This window comes from Pollicipes pollicipes, unplaced genomic scaffold (genome assembly GCF_011947565.3).
Source record: "Pollicipes pollicipes isolate AB1234 unplaced genomic scaffold, Ppol_2.1 Scaffold_4002;HRSCAF=4701_pilon_pilon_pilon, whole genome shotgun sequence".
Lineage (NCBI taxonomy): Eukaryota > Metazoa > Arthropoda > Thecostraca > Pollicipedomorpha > Pollicipedidae > Pollicipes > Pollicipes pollicipes.
Window position 1 is genome coordinate 17,597,980 of NW_023596420.1, and position 22,548 is coordinate 17,620,527.

Below are 22,548 nucleotides of genomic sequence, written 5' to 3' on the forward strand. Positions count from 1 at the left end.
CGCTATCCCACAGCCCTTAAAAAAAAACAAAACCCGAGTGCGCTGTCAAGTACAAAACAAAGATGAGGAATCTATTTTCACTTTTACAGCGACAGCACAGCCAATAGAAAACCCGTAGCAGGTATGACACAGACACACCAACAAACCAGGTCGCACAAAATCAACAACTTAAGGCAAAGATTCCGCTGAAAAAGTTCCAGAAAACATCCCAAGCTGTTAAAGCTTAGTCTGATTTCATTGAGTACTAGTTAGTGAGTCATTGATTACAGACACATCTGCACATTGCACTTGGCTGTTATTGAAAGGGTGAGGTGCACTCAAACTTTCTTGTTCATACAGAAACCATACCTTGCAAATCATAATCAATATCAATGATCAATGACATGAGAGACAATGAGAAATTGTATGTGCTTCTCGGTGTTCTAGTCTCATTCATATGTCAATACAACCCGCACTTACTGGTATTGCATGTACATAGTTGTCAAACTTGGAATAATGGTAGCATATACTTTGTCTACACCTGAAGAACATACAGTTTACGAACACGATAACACCGGCTCTCATATATGATGTTTCACACTTCTTGCGATTGTTATCAAGTTTCGACAAATGTGTCCCATTACGGCCTTTGCTCTGTTTATTTTTCCATCTCTTCCAATATCTGTACCTGTAAATAAGTTCGTGTTCATCGTCACGTGACGCCAATGAAATATTCGATAAACGTCAAAAATTGCAGTCATTAGGCTCAGTGAAATGTGGAAACAGGCCCCGAACCTTATTTTCTAATTTTTCTTGCAAAACAAAATTATGCAGCATTCCAGGATACATCACGTTGATTTATAGCATTGCTAAATGTAACTCATGTCATTTCAGTGACAAATATTCGAGGAAAGATGTTACCGCTATCCTAGCGCTTAGTTTTGTGCGTCCACAGTATCACACAAACGGCAAGCGAATGATTGTGTGATGGAACATGGATAGTGGTAAGGGGGAATGTGGTAGTGGAATGGGTCATTTCAAAGCTTCCATGTGTATTTATTCTGTGATATTGCATGAGGCATTCACCATTCACTCCCAAGGACAGGAAACACCATATATGCGTCTGCGTCTGGTTCTTGACTTCGGGTGATGATGGTATTGCGACTGCGACGATTATGAGGAATTTGATGTCTGTGCTGGTATGAAATGCGATGAACTGCTAAGACTTCCCATGACTTGGAACATTCAGCACTTTTTGCTCTTGTCGGTGGAAGGTCATCAGTAGATGCATGCAATTGTAGAAGATCTGGCATGCGGTCTGCTGAGATCAGGTAGAAGGGTGAAATCCTCGGCACATTTTCGTGATGGCGATTTTAAATGCCACCCTCTTCCTTATCACTTATAATTGGAAGCTGGCATCACAGTGCTTGAGATCTATTTGTCACGAAATGAATTTCACAGTCCAGGCACTTTGATCACTGGTCTTAAACAACAGTACTCTTACTGGCAATGATTACGGATACTGACATGGCATTTTATGCACACCATATGAGTAAATATAAGTGATGGTTAACGCCGGGTCAGAACTGTAGCACAGCGGGCTTTTCGGGCCGGATCCCAAGCTGGCTGGGCCGAGCGGGGCTGGAGGCAGATATTTTGGGAAAAAGTTGTGTGTGTAAGCGGCACCTTTCCTGAAAATGAACAAATGAGCTCAATGTCCGTTGTTGGGTGACAAGGAGTGCATCTTCTCATTAGCAATATCCGAGCGAGCGAGCGTACAGGTGTGCAAGCCTGTATGCGTGTGTGCGTACGTGCTTGCGTGCGTGCGTGCATGCGTGCGTGCGTGCGTGCGTGCGTGCGTGCGTGCGTGCGTGCGTGCGTGCGTGCGTGCGTGCGTGCGTGCGTCCGTGCGTGCATGCATGCGTGCACGCTGGGCCGACCTGGGATGTGCGAGTGTCGTCTGCAACCAATGCGCCTCACCCGGCTGAAGTTACCGTATGGTCCTGCGTACCAACTCACAGCATCCCTTTAGCGAAGTATTTCAGGCGAGCCCACCCTCTCAGCGGGCCTTTCTCCCTGTTTTATTGAGCTCCGTTTACGCGCGATTTTAGCGGAGTAGTCTTCTTGTTCATGGACACGCATGTGACAGAAAAACTTGCCGCTTAATATGGAGTTTGCTCATGCTCATGAATGCCGATGTCTACGTTTAGTTTATATTGAGCAAAGTTGCTTCCAAAAGTTTATAATTTTGATGCATATTTGATCTACGAGAAAGCACAGGAACACATGAATGTGTTTTCTGCGAGGCTTATGCCACAAAAAAGAATAGGACAGCAGCGTGAATCCCCGTTCAGGCGTACACGCAACAAGCGCGAAAGCGGTGTGCACTTACCATGTCTTTGTCGCGCAGTTGGTATAGGTACATGGAGTGTGAGCCGTGCGAGCCCTTGACGAAGTACAGAAAACAGCGCGGGTCGGCCACCGTCTGGCTGAAGTGGCTGAGCGAGAGCACCGGGTGGCTGGCCACCACGCGGCTCGAGGAGGCGGCCACCACCAGCGAGCCGTGGAACAGCTGCAGCGTCACCTGGATACACAACACGGGACGTCACTACATTGTACACATGGAGCCCTGTACAACAGTTGCAGTGTCACTTGAACACCCAACAAAAGACGTCACTACACGGTACACATGAAGCCATGTACAACAGTTGCAGCGTCACCTGGACACCCAACACGGGACGTCACCACACTGTACATACGGAGACCTGTACAACAGCTGCGGCGTCACCTGGACACCCGACACGGGACGTCACCACACTGTACACACGGAGGCCTGTACAACAGTTGCGGCGTCACCTGGACACCCGACACGGGACGTCACCACACTGTACACACGGAGGCCTATACAACAGTTGCGGCGTCACCTGGACACCCGACACGGGACGTCACCACACTGTGCATACGGAGGCCTGTACAACAGTTGCGGCGTCACCTGGACACCCGACACGGGACGTCACCACACTGTACATGCGGAGGCATGTACAACAGTTGCGGCGTCACCTGGACACCCGACACGGGACGTCATCACACTGTACATACGGAGGCCTGTACAACAGCTGCGGCGTCAATCGGGCGCCGAGCACAGGTCACCACGCTGCCCGCGGGGAGCCGTTAGAGACCTGGAAAGTCACCTGGATACGAGCACAGCCTTCACGTCACGCACGGGGATGTGGTACGGTGGCTGCGTCACCTGGAGTCGAGTCATGGCCACCGGTGATTGTAAACCGCCGCAGCGTCGCCAGGAGCTGAACACAAACCGTACCACTACGGAGGGAGAGGCGAAGCATCTGCGCTGCCGCCTCAGGTCGAACCTAGCCCATAGCACTGAGAAAGGAGAGACGTAAAGCATCTCCGCTGCCACCTGGGGTCGAACACAGCCCATAGCACTGTGAAAAGAAAGACGTAAAGCATCTCCGCTGCCACCTGAGGTCGAACACAGCCCATAGCACTGTGAAAGGAGAGACGTAAAGCATCTCCGCTGCCACCTGGGGTCGAACACAGTCCATGGCACTATGAAAGGGTGAACGTGAATGAACACGTAAAGCACCTGCGCAGCCACCTGAGGTCGAACACAGACCATAGCACTGCGAAAGGAGAGACGTAAAGCATCTGCGCTGCCACCTGGGGTCGAACACAGCCCATAACATGGGGAGATCTGAATCGGCCATGGCGCCACCGGCGAATGAGCACGTGTCGGCAGACCCTACCAACTTTATCACCTGGCTTGAGCAATTGCCTAAAAGCGAGCCATGGCATCTGTCAGCTGGGATCAGTGCACGTCGCTCCTAACCAGGGGTTAGACCTTGCACCTCTGAGTTCATCAAATTCACGTGCAACTGCTTCAAACAGCGCGTGCCGAGCCGTGTCGACATGGAGCCGGCTCGCCGTCCCGAGTCCAGACGTCGGCCGCCTCCGTGCATTAATGTGAGGCGCGAGACGGCCATCGCCAGCGTCTGCTGCGCGGTGGGGTGGTCCGCGCCAGGCTGGACGCCAGGCCACCTGAACGCTGGCAACATATCGGATGTGCTGTGTGCTCAGCCACAGGCCTTCGAACGCTTGATGAGAAACATACCAGATCGGAATGTTTGTGCTCGCATTTCGCGGCCTCGGGCAAGGGCGTCCCGGCAGCTGTGGTCGGTAGGGTCCCGACTCAGAAATTTTGGTGTACGATTGGACGGTGTTTGTGTTTTTACCTTTAAAATGTGGCCGGAACACAAATGGAGCCTAGTTATATTAAAGGTGTGGTGGCTACGTTCCTGGTTCCAGGAATGTGGCTTCCTACGTTCAGGTCAACACGAGAACTAGTTCTGAAACACGCCATTTCCTAAAACCGGAAGGCAAAATTATTGGGTGGTTGTAATTCAAGTCCATACCGAGCGTGGCATTTTCAGCGATGGCGGCTTGCAACGACGACGCCGCGCCGCTACAAAAAGCAGTCCAGCAAGCCAGCAAGAGGATAATTCACCGCGGCGTGAATTTAAGTCTGACGTCACCACACGCGCTGAGCAACTGTCAAAATACTACGCAATCGGAACTTATTCTTTCAAAATAAAGTTTTCGTTTTTTTATCTCAATGACTGAAGAAAAAAGACGACACGTAACCAGAGAAATGTACCCATATTGTGTCCACTGCTGAATACACACCGCGGCGATACCCCCCATTCAAGACGTCATCGACCGTGTCAACTAACGTGTCGTACACGCACCACAGGTGTGTTTGTCTTGCTCCACCTCCCGCTCCTCCCCTACGCCACTCCTCGCGTTTAAACTCGGGCAAGTAGCTACATCAAACGCTGTAGTCCCCGCAGAGCAGATGCCTAACACAGATAACGTCATATCGTCGCTACGCAGCACTGCAAACCAAAGTTGGCTGCGGCTAGCCGGCTTTCGGGTGGGCAGCTAGTCGACCCAGCACCTGCGGCTAGCCGGCTAGCCGGCTAGCCAATTTTATGACCAGCCTCTCACCAAAAAAAGAAAGCGTTTTGTGTTCTTTGACGGCAGGCAGGTATCACTAACGTGGCCGACCTTTGTGCAGCGGACTTTATCTATAAAGATGCACTCGTGAAATAATGCGTCCCCAAACACGTGACGAAATGTATCCGGGCGTTTTCAGCCCTGTGACGGAATGTTTGTGCTCGCCTTTCACGGCCTCGGACAAGGGTGCCCCGTCAGCTGTGGTCTGTGGGGTTCCGACTCAGAAATTTTGAGCCCCATGACTCATATTGACCCACGTCTCCAGCAGCATGCTGGGTGAACTTTGGGCGCATCCCCCTCCCCAAAAAAACGTTCCGAGGCACTGCCCCATAAGTTATGCTTACCTCCTGCTTCAAACATCCTTGTTGATCGCTTTCCCATATTCATGTATGTATTTGTCCTTCCGCTGCCAATGCTAAACGTATCAAAAGTTTACAAACTTGGCGAAAGAAAGCTGAACGGCAAAGATGCATGATTTTTGTGAGCAATTAGGCTAATATTCAGGTCCAAGACTTCCGGACGCTACGCGAAATAATGGGGTTGGCGCGCTAATGTGCGGCACCTGCCTTCCAGGGGACGGCGTTATGCCCCGCAGCGGCGAAAGCGTCGCCTTTTTCAAGACAGTGTTTTCCGGGAAAATAGGAGCACTGTCCGGCCCTACCGCACGATGTTACGCCATTGATACAGACAACTGCTGCCCGCATCTCTCTCAGCTCTCCGTGAAGCCCACCGTTAACCAACCGCGCGCTCGCCGTGTTCGCGGCCGGCGTGCGCTGCTCCGCAGCATCGATCGCTACATTTCAATTAGCTCTGGGCGCTTCAGTCACGGCCGTGTCTTGATGGTGCCAGGCACGTGACAGCAGGAGGCCCGGGTGGCGGCTGCCTGTCTTGGCGGGCTGCGCCGCCCGGACGGGGCTGGTGTCTAACGTCCGGGGTGACGGGATGAGGCTCGCCCCAGCGCACCACCCCTACCGGTCGGCTCAGCCGACGCCACTTTCATGGCCGATTTATCAGGCTCGAATGGTTTGAAGGGGCGGAGCTGCTGGCCGGCTGGCAGGCTGCCAGCCCCACAGCCGGGCGCAGTGTTGTCCGTGCATGTGTGCTTCTGACAGCCAGCGGCCGCCACCGGACCGTCTGACCGCCGGTACCGCCAGCGCCACCGCGGCGGCCCGCAGGCCTTCTGACAGCGTGCGAGCACAGCGTGTGCGCTTCCGCAGGCGCGTCATCCCGACCCTACACGGCCTTCGGCCCGCCAAAGCGCAGTTAAGTTCAGCAGTAGCCTCCACTGTGCGGCACTGGTGGAAGTCCACCCGGACGTTGTGCGCCTGTATGACCGCCCGCACTCGTCCATCGCGGTTACCCTTCAGACATGATCTAGGGTGATCGTCACATGCACCACGCAACGCCCTCGTCGCGTGGGCGTCGGCAGCTTAAAGGAGGAGGTGTTCCACATTTATATCGGGTTTTGAACAAGAATAGTCATCTTGAAGACCTGTCGGAGCTGTTTACAATCTTGCACCTCTTAAGACCTAATCCCCTCTAGTTTCTGAGCTACAGACGCGCGAAAGCGGGCAAAGGTATATCAAGCAGAGCACTTCAAAATCACCTTGACATTCATGACGTCATAATAACGTTATTTAAATCCTATCATTCCATAAATCATGCGGAGATCAAGGCTGAGATAACATATAAGTGTCGGGGCGTTCATATCTGGCGTTCTTGAGAGCGATTACCAAAGCGCTGTTTAGAGCAGGCTTTTTCAATTAAAAAGTATGCCAATACTTATAAGTGAGCTAGCTTCATCATACATCATGCTTGCTTTACCATCTTCAAATGTGAAACACTCCCCTTAAATCCAACATACCTCTTCACGCATAACGCACTGTCCGGACACCGACTGCCGTCTTTATTTCCATGGCTGCTGGGCGCACCGGATGGCCGACATGCCGCATGTCCTCCTGTCCCCTCACGCACGTCTCCACATACCTGTTCGGACCTGGCCTGCTTGACAACCTCCTTGACGACCCACGGGATGAGGTGTTTGCTGTAGCCGCTGCTCACCACCGTGTGGCCCATATATAAGGCCGAGTATTTTTGGCTCTCCATGACGGACGCGTCTGTGGCGGAGCCCGGGTCGGACGTCTCCAGTCACCTGGAACAGGCACACGGTGTTCACACCAATGGCTTGCTATGCGCCCCTGCGGCCATCGCTTTCTTATTTGCCGTCCTGAATATGCATGGGGCAAAGTGCTCAACATTTGTTTTCATAAATTTGATCCGAACCCTTTGAATGGATGTATTTCTGGGATCAGTGCTGACGCTAGGCAGTGCTTGTGTGAGCCCTGATCCCCACCATCCAGTCGCGCAATTCCAGGCAACGGCAGAATTTAGTGGCTAAAACTTAACGTGCCGCAATGCTCGGCACGGTCCGTCTTGCCCTCTGACGTCAACTGACCTTTAGCGCGATCGCTGCCACAGACCGCAGGCCATACCTGTCAAGGACAAATAGCGGCGCCCTAAAGCGACTCGAACCCACCCTGCCTCGGGTTGGTGGATCGGAAGACAACCGCTGTAACCAACTGAGCCACCGAGACGGACATTGGGGTGTTCCAGCGTGATACACCGTCTAAACTTCAGCAACCCACTTCCTCTGGTTCCAAAGATGCTATCTAACCACCTTTCCCCCAATCCTTTCCCCATTTTTGCTCGGTTTGGAGCACAGGGCGGGAAGAAAAATTTTGAACATTGATCGATTTCAGGTCTGTGAGCGCGAGGCGCCAAATCGATCGAATCGATACTTAAGCGGAAGAATCCATTTTTTCATAATGTTCTCGGATGACTATCGGGTATGTTTTAAGGTCTGACTCATCGGGAGCGTGTGACGCGCCATGTGCTCAGACAGGTGTCTCTGACTTCGGTACGGTCACGGTCAATCACAGACGCAACAACATCTTGCCTCAGTCAGCGTGAAATCGACTCATTTGCACGTCTGAATGATTAGCGATACTGATAACGAGCGATACTGATCCGAAATATGAACTGAACGCAACAGCAATCCACCACAAACAGTCCAACACCAAGAAAATCAGCACGAGCCACGTGCCACACATCAGTACGTAACAAATAGTCAAACCATCCTATTCAAAATGTGAAGTAAACATCTCAAACTTCATCATTAAATATGAATGAACAAGCTTAAACAGATGCCTTTGATGCAGCTGAAAAAGCAAGCAGCAATACTGGCATGGCCATCTAAAAGTTATGTTACTTTAGAGGGGAGAGATTGTTTTGTGGAGCATACGCATTATTGCCCTTGACATAGGTTAACCATGGCAATCAAAATAAGTTCCTCAAAGTGATTTTAAGTGTTTTGATTTGTGTGCTTGAAACTTTGTCCGATGTCAACAAGCATAAACAAATTAACTCAATAAAAATGTCAGCCAAAAATCAGCCTTATGATGTTTTTATGACAAGTGCTGCTCTCAACAGATAGGTGACTTGAGATGATGTTCAACATGTGGGCTACTCTAAGTTGGGTCGAGTTGGTTAAGTGCATAGCAAGTGGAAAGGAATCGTGCAAGAATCAGTAACTCACAACTGTTGCTGTGATACAAACAGGTTAGACGGGATGAGATGAACTAAGGCCTCTTTAGGTTAGGCATAGTTGGCTACTTCCATGGAAATAAGCATTGGTATTTTGTAAGAAACAGTGACAAAATGTTTGTTTTCCCTGACCCCACCTTAACAGACGCCAGAGATATGTCTGCTGTGTTTGACTTGATGATGGGCTGATGTGTAGGAGTCTAAGGCTTTTTTGTATTAGTGTTTTATGCTTGTTGAAATTTCCGTTGTTATTTTGTTATTGAATTCCTTTGCTTTGTGTTGTGTTAAAGGTGCAGTGGAAGGGAAGTGCAAAGTGCAGCATCAAATTATTGGTGTTAATATTTTTATGTCATGAAATATTTATTTTTATTATTACACTGTCATGTCATTTATTATTACACTGTTTATTACACTGTCATGAAATTGCTATGCTTTAAGGTATTCTGTTTCACTTTAATGTCCTAAGATGTTAAAAAACAAAATAGTTTTGTCAGGTTCCTGATATTACGTCCATGCCAACTTGAAACAGATGTCTTTGCTGAAGCATCAGTCACGAGCTCATAAGCTCCATCTTTTTTGATTGATTTTTTCACTCCCGCACGGTCTTTTTGCGATGGAATTTGTCACTCATACCCTAGTTCAAAAGCGATTCTAGCTCCCTGTGCATTATGAACTGAACCAGGGGCGTATGCAGGATTCGATGAGGGGAAGGACACAACTCGAGTCCGCTTTCAATAAGACCCAGTTTAAGCGCGGTGCGCTGCGCCAAATTTGTTGCATGGTGGAAAGCAGCATTTCCTGTTTTCGATCCATTTACTTGTACGTGTCTGACCCAAATTTTAGCGTCAACATTCATTCGCGCGCATGTTAAAAGCTTGTCATAAATTTTATAAGGAAGTGCGCGGGGGCCACAATGTGAACATGCCTCTGAAATAAACATCGCCGATACGTTCCATAAATGCGCCACCTATATATGACCTGGAATGACAGCCGATCAGTCCTGTCTTGTTCTGGTCGGAGCCAGAATCAGAAACCACTGTCACTCCATGCCCAAAGCTGGAATCGCAAATGACTCCAATAGAACACCACCAAACACAAGACTGGCTCAAAAAGTTGTTCTGCTGAGCGGGCTGGTGAAGCAAGGAAGTGGGGAGAAGTCGACTGTTGCTATGTTCTACTTCTTTTCATGGCTACGACCGCCGACACCCAGGTGGGGGCTAAAGCCAATAGAACTCTTCAAACCTTGAAGACATTACTAATGAACATTTGGCACCACCCGCATTTGAATGTTCAAGGGTTTCACCTGACACATCTGGCACATTCCATCGCATGACTGTTGCTCTGTCCTGCTCGAGGCCTAGCAAGCGGAACACATCCACAGCATATCGTGCTTTACCCAGCCTCGTTCCAAATTCGCGTCCCTGAACAGGAGCGGTTATTCGGACAACAAAACACCACGCCCCTGAGCGATTGGACACTGGAGGCGTCAACCAATCGCTGCCAAGCTGGGGCAATTGTGCCGACTCTGATTGGCTGCTGACCCAGCAGGCGCGTTCTTCGCGGAAGCGGCGCAAAACACGCGGCAAACTCAGGTAATTGAAAGCACAACTGCTGAGCTCGGCTCGCAGAACAGAAGGTATAACCGTCCAGCCAAATTCCGCTACTTCGACTGATGACATCACCAGTGCACTCGGCACGTAATGGTCAACGGCGGATGCATGCCTATCGCAGTTTGTTTGGCTGTTTAAAACGGTTCTACGGCTGGAAGCCGTTAAATATCTTTGGTTGGATCATAACGAGGCTATTCCTTCTCCGAACAGGCTATAACATCGCCTCCAAGGCCCGTCAATCATTAATTGGCTGGCGTCCCAGCCGAGCGCCTCGGGCTGGAAAACCGGGAGACAGAACTCTCACAAAGCTTTTTCGGGAATTAATTACCTATATATGCAAACCAAAAGAGTAAACGGGCGCATATTGAAGAAACAAGCATTAAAAAACATTCTGGCATGACAGCATGACAGGCCAAGGTCAGAGCAAAGGTCTGCAGATTCCCATTACATGTTTGCAGTGGCTGGGTCAATTCAGGCGTTTCATTTCTTCAACAAGTATATGCTCTTTGGCTAAGTGAGGATGCTGTGTTGGATTACGGACATGTTGCCACAATGGGAGCAGGTCAAGGTCACTCCATAGGTTGGCGTGATAATTAGGTGCGTTCATGCGACACATGATTCAAATATTTTCGCATACATTTTGCTCGCAATATGCAGCTTAAACGTCGGCTAAAATTGTTCGTTGGCAGCACATACTCAAGATGTAGGTAGGACGCCAAGATGAGGTCATACAAGGTCAACATGACACGCAGTAGGCTGGTCAGGTCATACATGTTTCCGGATTGTTTATCCCCCAGGAATCCAATAAAATCACTTTTAATCTTGCACCGGGTCATCTTAGTGCCTGAAGAGATCAAAATATGTTGTTTGTCACAACCTATTTTGACCCTTGCAAGGCATCCAATAGCCATTGGCAGGCTAGGGAGGTTGACTTTCAACCTGCTGTGTAAATAACTACCGCTCTGATCATGTCTTGTTTGAAACGCATTTTTCATAATTTTCAAAGAGGTAAAAGCCTCAACTTGCTGGCAATGGAGGAAAGCAAACTTTTTCAAACAAACAACTAGACAGTGCCCAGTGCACAGATCACCTTCACTTATGCATGAATAATACATTTTAGCATGGTTTCCTCAATACCAAGAGCAGCCGCACAATGTCCCTATTCTAAACATAACAACAATGGGGAATAAGTAAAAGACTTGGTCACAGCATCCCATTTTCATACAGCATGCGTAGTTCTCACTATTGGTGGTTTGTGGCACAGATACTTGTTCAAGATACATGCACAGCCACACAGTCTTCTGACAGTTCTTCTCACGGTAAGGATTACAGATGCCCCTCTTTCCATGCCTCCCTCTTGGGCACTTGTCTCTGACAATTTCATTGCATGCCCCTGACAGATCTAAGGAAAAAAAGTTGAGTGCTAAAGTTATCATCAGCTTTCAAGGAAAGAACTAGCCTTTCCGATGCCTCTGAAATAATTGGACTCATACAACAAGTTGTTAAGCCTGGACTTCAAAGCATGTAACGGAACAGCTGCAAAAATTCCATTTGATCACTTTCATGGAAATTATTTCGTCTTCACTACATAATGCAGCTTATGAGCACCTGCATACCTAAAGAAGGTGTGATGATGAAAAATTGATGTGACATGCATTCAGCCCTCAACAACCATGGCGTGTAATCTGATAGGATCGCAACTCAACCCTATTCATATATATCCGCAGCATTATAAGGTTTGCTAGCTGTCCTTTATGTCAGGCTAACATGTCATGCCTCCAAATGCTTTCCACAAAAGATCTAAAACAGGGGCTAGTTATCTGAGCAGTGTTAGGATTAATTGAAGAGATGTATCAGCTTTACAATATAATAACAATAATATGGCGTATTTTGTACCACCAGGTTCATGCACGTCTTTGCAAATGCAGCCATAAAAACACAACACACACGCAAACACAAGCACAGCACAAGACAGTATGCAAGGCACTCACAACTCGCTGCAACTGGCGGCCCAATGCCACCTTACACTAGAATAAGTGAAATAGACAAACCTGCGCCTTTGACATAACCAACGGGTTTGCATATAGCTACCATACACACAATCAGCATCGTGCACAACACATTTCTTTAGCTTTCGTGCCTAATACACAAAAGCTTAAAACACATCACAATTAAATACAAGAGTCTCCGCCTTAATCCCCCACAAAACATAAATAACAAGATCTGAGCAAAAGCAAACAACACGCAGCGATGCGAGTCAATGTTGGTGAAATTATTTCGCCTCTTCCGCGCCACGCATTTGGCACTTAGCACAAATGAGCCTACAGCGATACACAGGGATGACAGGGGGCTGGGCCCGCACTTGAATCGTAGAACCTGCAAACGTTGCGGTCCTAAACGCACCACGTAGGTAATCACAGCGCGGTTGAACGGCGCTCTACGAGCAGCGGCGTCGCCGACAGCACAACAGATGTACTCGCAATCGCGTTGTGCTGGTGTCCAGGGGCGGCGTCACGGGTTTTGGGCAGGGGGGGGGGCAGAGTTTTCATGGGGCCACCTAGACAAACTGTGGCCCCCACACAGGGGGCCTCCTGGGCAGCATCGTATTCCAGGGGGAGGGTTACCGAGGGCATCTGCTCCTTTATTAGACTGTTACAAACATCATATCCGAGTGGATAAATGTCAACAATAGAGCAAAGCTAGACTTGAGATCTTCAAGCTGTCCCGCAAAGGGAATCGGTTAACGGAACAAAAAGTGGAGCCTCCTGATGCAGAGACGGCTTCCTACTCAAAACAGAAGGCTTCCGATTCACGAAGAGGACGTTCAAACTTAGACAAGGGGCGGCTTCCAAGGCAAAGCATTGGGCCTCCTAATCAATCCATGTGCTACCGTATTCATGCATGAGGCCTCATGACCCAGAAAGCGGCCTCTTGATGCAGAAAATGACCTTCTGAGTTCAATTAATTACCCTCTAACGCAGATGAAGAGGCCTCCTTGATCTGCACTTCAGAAATATACGCGTGCTTACAATGTCCATATGCCCCTCATATAGGCGTTGCTCCTCTGCCTGCCGGCAGGGGGAGCGACTGGCATTCTGCCTCATGCTGCGCCGCCCCTGCTAGTGTCGAGATTGGTGTAACATTATCGGCGAGGTCATGCGATCGGTGTTCGCTGACACCGCTTCCTTGGCGGCCGTCCCGGGAGCCAGTAACGATTCCAAGATGAGATCGGGACAGAATCGAGGTGCCTGCATCATTGCAGCGAGACATCTTGTGGCAACAAATGATATCTGGAAGTCGTTCTCAACGTCTACCATATAAGGGCGTTACGGGCACTGTCGTGCGTACACAGCAAGTTCAAAACTATATGGGTAATGAACACGCATATTGTAGTTGATTATAACGGAAAGTTTACCATACAAAGCATACCAATTGCAATCTTACACCAACAAGGCACACAATCTGTCGATATATCATCAATATCATACCACACCTCAGGGTGGCATGTGGGCAAAAGTCCCGCATGTGCTAAGTTCCATGGTAAACTGTGTGGATTTTTGGAATTGGACAAAACGCGCATGGAGTCTGGCATGTAGACCACTGAACTCCCAATAAGCTGCTATGATATATCATCAATATCATACCACACCTCAGGGTGGCATGCCATGCTCAAAAAACCTGCACAGCGATCGCGGACATCTTCCCGATTCTAAACAGCAAGATTTCACGTGAATTTCCCGGGCTTGCAATTTTAAAGCAAACAGTATTGTCGCCATTTCCAGCAGAGGCGCTATATATTGGGATATATCGGTATCTTAGACCAATGCTGATGCAAACCATTAGGTACAGCAACATTTATAGTTTAACACGTGAAGTCTGAGTACTTGGTAGACGGGGTAACAATGATATTTCAATGCAGCAATGGCAAGTGGCATGGTCGGTGACTGATATTTAAGAAAGCAACGATCGAATAGCACTGTTATGATAGCGTCAGCTTCAGAACATTTAGCTGTGAGGAAGTCAAAAGATTTAATCTTCACAGCACTTAAATTGTCATTGTCAGTAGGACTTTAGGGGACACTCAGCTCCTGGGGCCACGTGGCGTCGCCTGCCTCTAACGCTGGCAGGGAGCGCAGGCAACGCAGGGAATCGTCCCCGTACCTTTGTTTGCTAGACCAGCCGCTTCACCACTACACTACCGGGATCCTGCGAACACCCTGAAGCCGAAGCAGAGTATCAGTACTGTTTTAACATAGGCATAAACGAGGCAGCTCGTTACCAGAGAGCAAGATGGTACGGCGCCATGTAGTTATATGTAGGACCGCTATGGACGCCGAGCGGTTTTGGTTGAGGTCGGCAGGGGAAGGCATACCCAGTGTCCTAGAATTGCCGACTTTGGGTGTAAAGCAGCACCCTATGAGGAGGAATTTGCCACTCCTTTTCCCCATATTTTATGTGAACTTTTCATTCCTGCCTGACATTGTCTAATCGCACATGCCAAACCCCTGTTTCCCTTTTTGAGGTTTTCAGATGTCATCCAAAGCCGAGCTGACTTGAAACCACCAAGCATAAGCGAGGCTCCACAGAACCTGGACACCTATTGTTTTTATATGATATTTATATATTTATATTGCATTTATATTGTATTTACATATTGTATATATATGGTTATGTCCTGCCTCACCTACATCTGAATCATGTCTATGTATCCACAGAGCAAGGGCACCAGGTACCTCCAAGCCCAAGAACTCGAGCGACCCCAGCCGCTTGCACACATTGAGTTTGGTTTGTTTACAAAATGCATCACAAGCTGTGCGCCAAAGGCAAGGTTTTCACGCATCCCCTATTTTTGGTCTCACCACCACGCCACGAAAGCAGAGGCTGGTGCAAACACCAGCAAGGCCTGGTGGATAATTTTACTCAACGTACTTCTTTTTTCCCAAGGAAACTTAACTACTAAATTGCATCGCTCCCGAAATGCAGGAGAGAAAAAAACAGCAGGAGAAAAAAGAAAAGTACCAGTATTTATGTTTATTTAGCTACTTTCGTTTTTCTTGGTATCATCCCAGTGCGATACGACTTTATTCTTCCTTCCTTTTCGATTGCCTTTAGAGGTACCATCTGCTGCTTAAAATGTTGACAAACTTCTCTGCAAGAAGCTCCAACTGCAAGCTTGTACGTATTTCATACATAAATTGGATAAATTCGCCAGTCGCCCAAACATGTTTGATATGCACCCAAGCGTGAACAATTCACGGGGAATGAAGGAGACAATTTGAAGCATGGAACTTATTTTTACCACCATTTTTGCCCTCTTAGACCTCCGGTTAACCGTTTTCTTGGTTCATGGCGGTGCTCAATAAGGATAAGTGCAAGCTTTTCGAGTTTCTGGCTTACCATGCTACCTGGCAAGGCTAAAAATAGCCTTGCCTAATGCAGTCTCTTTATGGCAGCGTTAGAATATGCTGCCATATTGAGCCTTGGGACAGACCTGACGCAGCTAAAACAGAAGTGTTTGGTGGCGAAATTCTGCCCTGCGGAGATGTTTATCATGCGCACCTTGTTTCGCATTTTAATCTCGAAGGTTGGTGGGCATGATTGATATTTATATTTAGGGGGTGAGTCGGATGACTCTGTCTGCCAACAGACCATGTAAAAGGTACTGAATGTTTGTGTTTGGGGGAGCAGGAAGAAGCCGTTAAGTCTCCTGTGGACCAAGTAATTGCTTACCTCACCTGTTTTCAACACATGATTGGTAACGAGAGTCGGCCATTTTCTGTTTTAATGCATTGAGTTTTGTCATAAGACAAATTATGATGCCTCAAGGCATGCAATTGGCTTATTTTGTTACATATTCTTGGTTATTTGCCCAAAATTTCTTTAAGTGGTGCCTCATGGCTGCTTTAATCGGATGTTTTCTATAGTCGTCATGGTTTGCTGACCGACAAATGACTGTACTGTATATATGCACTATATTTTAACACAGGGATACTGGCATGGTCATCTAAAAGTTATGCTATTTTTGGAGAAGAGAGATTGTTTTGTGGAGCAGTACCCATTATTGTCCGTGACACAGGCTAACCATGACCATCAAAATAAGTTGCTCAAAACGATTTAAAGTGTTTTAATTTGCATGTTGTCAACTTTGTGTGATGTCAACAACCATGCAAAAATGAACTGAATAAAAATGCGAGTTGAAACCAGCCAAAAACTAGCTTTAGATATGACGTTTTTATCACAAGTGCTGCTGTAACAGATAGGTGAGTTAAGATGATGTTCATCATATGGGCTACTCTAAGTTAGGTTAAGTTGGTCAAGTGCATGGCAAGCAGCAATAGGAATTGTGCAAGAATCATTAACTCACAACTGCTGCTGTGATACAAACAGGTTATACAGGATGAGATGATGTAAGGCCTCTTTAGGTTAGGCATAGGCTACTTTCATAGAAATAAACATTGGTATTTTGTAAGAAACAGTGGCAAAATGTTTGTTTTCCCTGACCCCACCTTAACAGAAGCCAGAAGAATGTCTATTGTGTTTGACTTGTGCTGGGCTGATGTGTGGGAGTCCAATGTCTTTTTGGTTGAGTGTTTTATGGTTGTTAAATTTTCTGTTGTTATATTGTGATTGAATTTGCTTTGCTCTGCTTTGTTTTGTTTTAGAAGTGCTGTGGAAGGAAACTGAAAAGTGCAGCATCAAAGTATTGGTGTCAATAATCTGTTATGCTCATAATACTGTCATGAAATTACTATGCTTTAACACGCTCCCGGTTGGCCGGCTAGATACCCTTCGCTCGGGTCTGGGGGGCAATCTGAACCCCCCCCCCTCTGAGATCTTGGGAACTAAGAAAGCTACAGACACCAAATGTACAGGGTGTCTTGACTTATACGTGAACTAAGTTAGCTTAGGGTTCCAGCTGCCTAGGTCATGACCTTCAGGTCGAATAAGATAAAACAAGGTCAAATTTCAGGTTGGCCTCCAAAGTGCCCACAGAACCTAGGCAATGTCTCTAAGCAAAAGGTCACAAGCCCATTTGAAGTCATTGACCTTGTTTGACCCTTTGAAGGTCATAGTGACCAAAATGATACAAGACTGCTATGCGTTTTCATTTGAATAAGCGACAAAGATTACGCTAGGCAGTATGTTCCTAAACCAAAACGTTCGACCCGGGTCGTCTTGGGTTAATGGCCCGTTCTGACCTCTAAGAGGTCAATTGAAAATGTGTAATGTGATTCCTGCTGTCAATAAATTCGAAATGAGCACCAGAAACTATCCCATACAGCAACCCCTAGAGTAATAAATCAGGTTGGTTTTGACCTTGGTCTGACTATTATACCTGACCTTAGGTCAACGTAATTTGCTCATTCAATATTTGCGGTGCCTAAGAAAGCATCTTAGACGTTTATGTCCTCGTCAAACACTCCGTTGCTGCATCAGATTGAACGACTCCCTACAAAATGCCTTCGCTGAAACCATGGGCTGACTTTGACCTGTCGTAGGTCAGCGACGTTACAAGGTACATCTAAAATTGGTATGTCAAACGATCTGCTATGCAATTTATTACAGCTATGCAAAATGTGGCGCGGCTACGCCGCGCTGTTCGAAGACCATTCGGGAAAAGCCCTGGGGAGGAGGGTCAATTTGCCCCCCCCCCCCCCAACCCGAGCGCGTGTTAATGTATTTAGTTTCACTTTAATGGCCTAAGATTTTAAAAAAAGAAATAGTTTTGTCAGGTTTCTGATATTACGTCCATGCCAACTTGAAATAGATGTCTTTGTTTATTGAAGCATCCGTCACGAGCTCATAAGTTCCGTCTTTTGTGAATGGATTTTTTCACTTCCGCACGGTCTTTTTGCGATGAAATTTTTCACTCCCACCCTAGTTCAAAAGCGATTCTAGCTCCCTGTGCATACCACGTGCATGACAAATGCTCATCCAAACTACTTGCACACAAACCTTATGTAAAACGCGACTTTCGCTGATTTGGACGAATGGAGCCTTCGAAAACGTAACAGGGAAATCGCAGGCTATAATGTTACGTATTACCTCAAAAAGAACGCCAGTTTTGCAGAAATCGATGATAAACGACACAGCTTTCCGAACCGGATTCTTGATTGTCTGGGATCAGTGTTCGGTAATCGGTCATTTAGTCATTCATTCGATTCGGTACCCCGTTAACCGCGTGCCCTGCGAAAAGTTGTTTTTCAACATCAATGTCGCTGGAGCGAGGGAAAAATCGTGATTACAAAATAGTTTTCCAGTCTTACCAAGTGGAGTATGTGGGCCACTAAAGCATTCCGATTTTTGCCTAAGCTCCAGGCTCCACACACCGTCATGTTCTTGAATGAAATACTGGCAGTGTTGGTTCACAACAGCGAAACCGGCCCTCCATACACATGTAAAGCCGAAACTTTCAAAGAATAATGCAGCGAAAGGTGCCAACATCTGGGAAAATAATATAAGGTATGCGTCTCGGAAGATGCCGCAATTTTCTTGTGCCTGAAACAAAGAAGCCCATGAGCCAAATCACCGCGAGCTGGAGTCGCTGAAAAGAACCAGAGTCAGTGTCTCTCCACGCAATGTGATCACGGATAAAAAGTTGTGATGGTGGGAGACACCGATGCGTTCTCCTCCTCCGCTCGTTCCCCACACCACCTAATGAGGGAGCTCATGACTCCACGCACTGCTCCGTTCACTGGCAGCGCAAGCCTAGGATGCCCCGTTCACTTCGTCGTAAGTCAGAACTGCTGACGGCCACTGCGTGCTCTAGGTGACAGTCCCGAAGCATTGCGAACAAATCCATAAAAAACCGCCAGCAAGGAATGCTGAGCAAAGGAAAGCGGAGGGCACAGGGCAACACGAGCATAAACATCAGAGGCCACGTAGTCCCGCCCGCACAGATCTAGGCCGAAATAAGCGGCATTTAAAACGTTGTAAAATGCTACTCTATTCTTTGAACTGTACACTGGCACTAGGAGCAAACATAATATCGACAACGCAATCAATCTTATAATATTTCTTGGAAGTGTACCCGCTTCCGAGCTGGCTCTCAACTGTGAATATTTAACATATAAAACTAGAAAGCAAAGGTCTCCGATTCCTGCCAAACCGCAGCCAACCACCAAAACATTTACAATTTGGCACAAAGGCACTGGCCCGCCGTCCCTGGGGCGGCGGCTAGTGTCTCGCATCAAGCTGTGACGAGCGGGGACAACATACCCGTACATGCAAGATGATTGGTCCAGCTTGTTCATAAAAGATCGTCTGATCTCGGTTATCCCAGACTGCAGCAGGTGCAGCGTACAGTCCCTCCAACTGCCGCCCCCCCCCCCCCCCCCCCCCCCCCACCTCCCTCCGCCCCGCCCTCACCGACCGGCCGCTTAGCAGCGTGCAGCGGGCGCTAACGCCGTGTTTGCCGGACGACCGCCGCCTGTTCGGCGGTTCGCATCCTCGGGCCGGCCCGGGAGAGGGCTGTGTGGTGGCCGTGGTTCCGATAAGTGTGACCGGTAAACAGATGGCCTCTCCGGGGACAGGCGTCACGTTGTTAGGCGCGTGCTGGCCCGGCCATTTCGACAACGGGGCAGCCCGAGGCATGGGACATCCCAGGCGCACCATTGGCCCGTTTAAAGCGAGGCGCCCGTACGCGGGCGCGTCCTGAACCGAACACGAGACGTTCTACATTGGAGACAAAAGAACGTGGGCGCGCACGCCTAACACGCGCCCGGGTGGCCGGTCGAATGCCCTTCGCTCGGGTGGGGAGTCAAATGAAACAGCCCCCTGACATCTCATAAATTAAGAGAGCTAAATGCACCAAATTGACAGGGTTGGTAACCCTGCATGTAAACTAGCTTGTGTTAAAACTAAGGTTCCTAGGTCGTGAACTTGGGGTTCAGTAAGGTCACACAAGGTCGTACTCCGGATTGGTCCTCAGTGTCCACAGACTTCCTCATGCAGCAGCTTTGGACCTAGATAAATGTTCTAAGCTTAAAAGTCGGTGACGCTTTTTACCTACAGGTTAGTGCGGAAAACCTGGGATATTGCGTCTATCATATTATTTGAATAAGCGTCATGGACTACCCAATGTTCCCACGCCACGCTTCGTTATGTTTCTTAAACAAACTGCTGACCTGGATCATTTTAGGTCAGTGACCTACTCTGACCTTCAAAAAGTCCATGGGACATGTCTGCTACGATCCCTGCTATCAATAAATTCGAAAATGATCTAAAATATGCGTGTTAAACGATTCGTGTTTTCTGTCAGGTGTTCGTATCTTGAGAATAGATGATGGATCTCGAAGGAAATTTCCACAAGGTCGACAAAGGGAATCATGATTTCCGGAGATCCTTTGAAAAATATATCTGAAAAACATTCTAGACCCCATAAGATTGACGACAATGATTACTTATCACACGACTTATTCCCAAAGAGATCCTGAATCATAGAACCTCAGGCTAGCCGGCTTCAACTAGCACGTTCGATATGTGGTGGAACCTAAGTCGGCTAAAGATGACGTGTAAAGCAAAACTAGGACTTTTTCGACGCGATGTTTTTCTTTCAGCCGTTGCCAAAACTGAGCAGCGGCATCAGACGTGCAAAACGGCCAACGTATTGCAAGACAGCTAAAATAACACATGCCATATGAAGCAGGCATGTGCCTGGATCCCAGATCCACTATCCAAGAAGATTGTTCGGTAAAAAAAACATTAAAAAAGAGCCCGGATCTTGCAGGATCCTTCGGCAAAACAAAAAACACATTTCAGAAGACCTTCCAACATTTTCAACACATCAGGATATACGTACAGATATCCTACGATCAACTTTCCGAATTGATTCACTGCAAGATCTCAGATCTTTTCAGTCGACAAAATTTTAAGATCCGGGGTCCCAGAGCATCCCTCGAAATCTTCATGAAGGCATCCTGGCTGAAAACAAATCCGACTGGTCTAGGAAAACCCTTAAGCATTATCTAAGCGGTATCATCGACAGAGAACGTGGTGTGACAGGTGTGCAGTGGCCATATCAGCTTGCATGACATTTCAAAGCGTGACAAACAAAAAACTAGTCTGATTCCCTGATGGGAAAACATTCCGAATACCATGTAACTGTAACAAATGCGCATTGTCCTACCTCAGCCGAATTGAAAAGTCATCCAAAGTTTCAAAAACAGCACCAAAAGATATTTTGAAAATGTTGCATCTCGTTACGGCACAATTTGCTGGCTGTTCCTAAAACCTTACCTTTCATGAAACCATGAAAACGTCCAAGATCGTTCAGCGCCCATATTGTCAAAAAAATCGATCATCTGGCGTTCATGACACCAGAAATGCGTCCGATCCCGTGCCAGTTGGCAGATTTCATGGTCTGGAGTCTATGGTGTATATGCCAGCCATTTATTTTCGTAAATGTGTGCTGCGTTGTTTCACTTTAGGGCTTAACAGCAATGCCACTGAACGAAGAAAAATGGTTAGAGACATCCTGCTAATAATCGCTGCAATTTGGCACCTAATTAGTTATCATTACACGATCGCTACCAAACTTTTTACCAAAAGCGATGGTATCATATTAAAGAGGTTAGAAATATGCCACTCGTTTGTCTTTCTAGCAGCTGTTGACTGTGTTGAGAATTACATTATGCTGACTGGCACGTCATGTGCGTAGCCTCGTCTGTGAGATCAGATGAAGGCACAAACTGGCATTCGGGTGTCAAATCGGCCGAGAGAGGTTGGCCTGAAAAATGTATATAGTTACACATGGTATACGATAGTGGAACCCCGTTTTAAAATCAATGGCATCACGTTCATCTCATCGTGAGCTGTCGCTAAAATGAGTTCACCGGCATCTATCACCGATAACCTCACCACCAGGTTTTTTAACAGCCTCCAAACATCAGGACCAAACATCAGCCTCCAAGCATGTGTTCGAAGCTGGCCGCAGTAATTTTGTTCGGCAGGTAGCTACAATCAGTGTTAAGGTTCGTAGCAGCTATTGGGTTGGAAGAATTCGAAGGAGCACCATGAAGTGACTAAGTTTTCGTTCATCACTTGGGGTCATCGTTCAATGTGCTACACTTGGTTTCCGCGTTGGCTGTGATATGGGCCCACAGAGCTCGGGCAGTGACGCAGAAGTTGCAGCATGCTGGGTATATGATTGTGAACTTGTAGCTACCAGTGCTTGCGGGCTCGCTTCGCTAATCAACGGAGCGCCGATGGATTATTTGGGTTGGCCGTATTTTCGGATGCATTCAACATTATTCATGGGATTCCCTCCACGACTCCAACTTTGGCTGCCGGGGTGTGTGGCGGGAACCAGGAACGATCGAAT

At 47.7% G+C, this 22,548-nt stretch overlaps 1 protein-coding gene across 1 annotated transcript in view; it reads right to left on the minus strand.

Moving 5' to 3' along the window:
- Positions 1-22,548, minus strand: part of LOC119094178 (TBC1 domain family member 4) — a 101,127-nt gene that overhangs the window by 51,787 nt on the left and 26,792 nt on the right. The window contains exons 2-3 of the mRNA XM_037217253.1: positions 7,000-7,165; positions 2,372-2,563 (exon numbers count right to left, since the gene is read on the minus strand). Of these exons, the coding sequence (XP_037073148.1) occupies positions 2,372-2,563; positions 7,000-7,119 (312 nt within the window). The 5' untranslated portion in view covers positions 7,120-7,165. The remainder of the gene's footprint in view (positions 1-2,371; positions 2,564-6,999; positions 7,166-22,548) is intronic.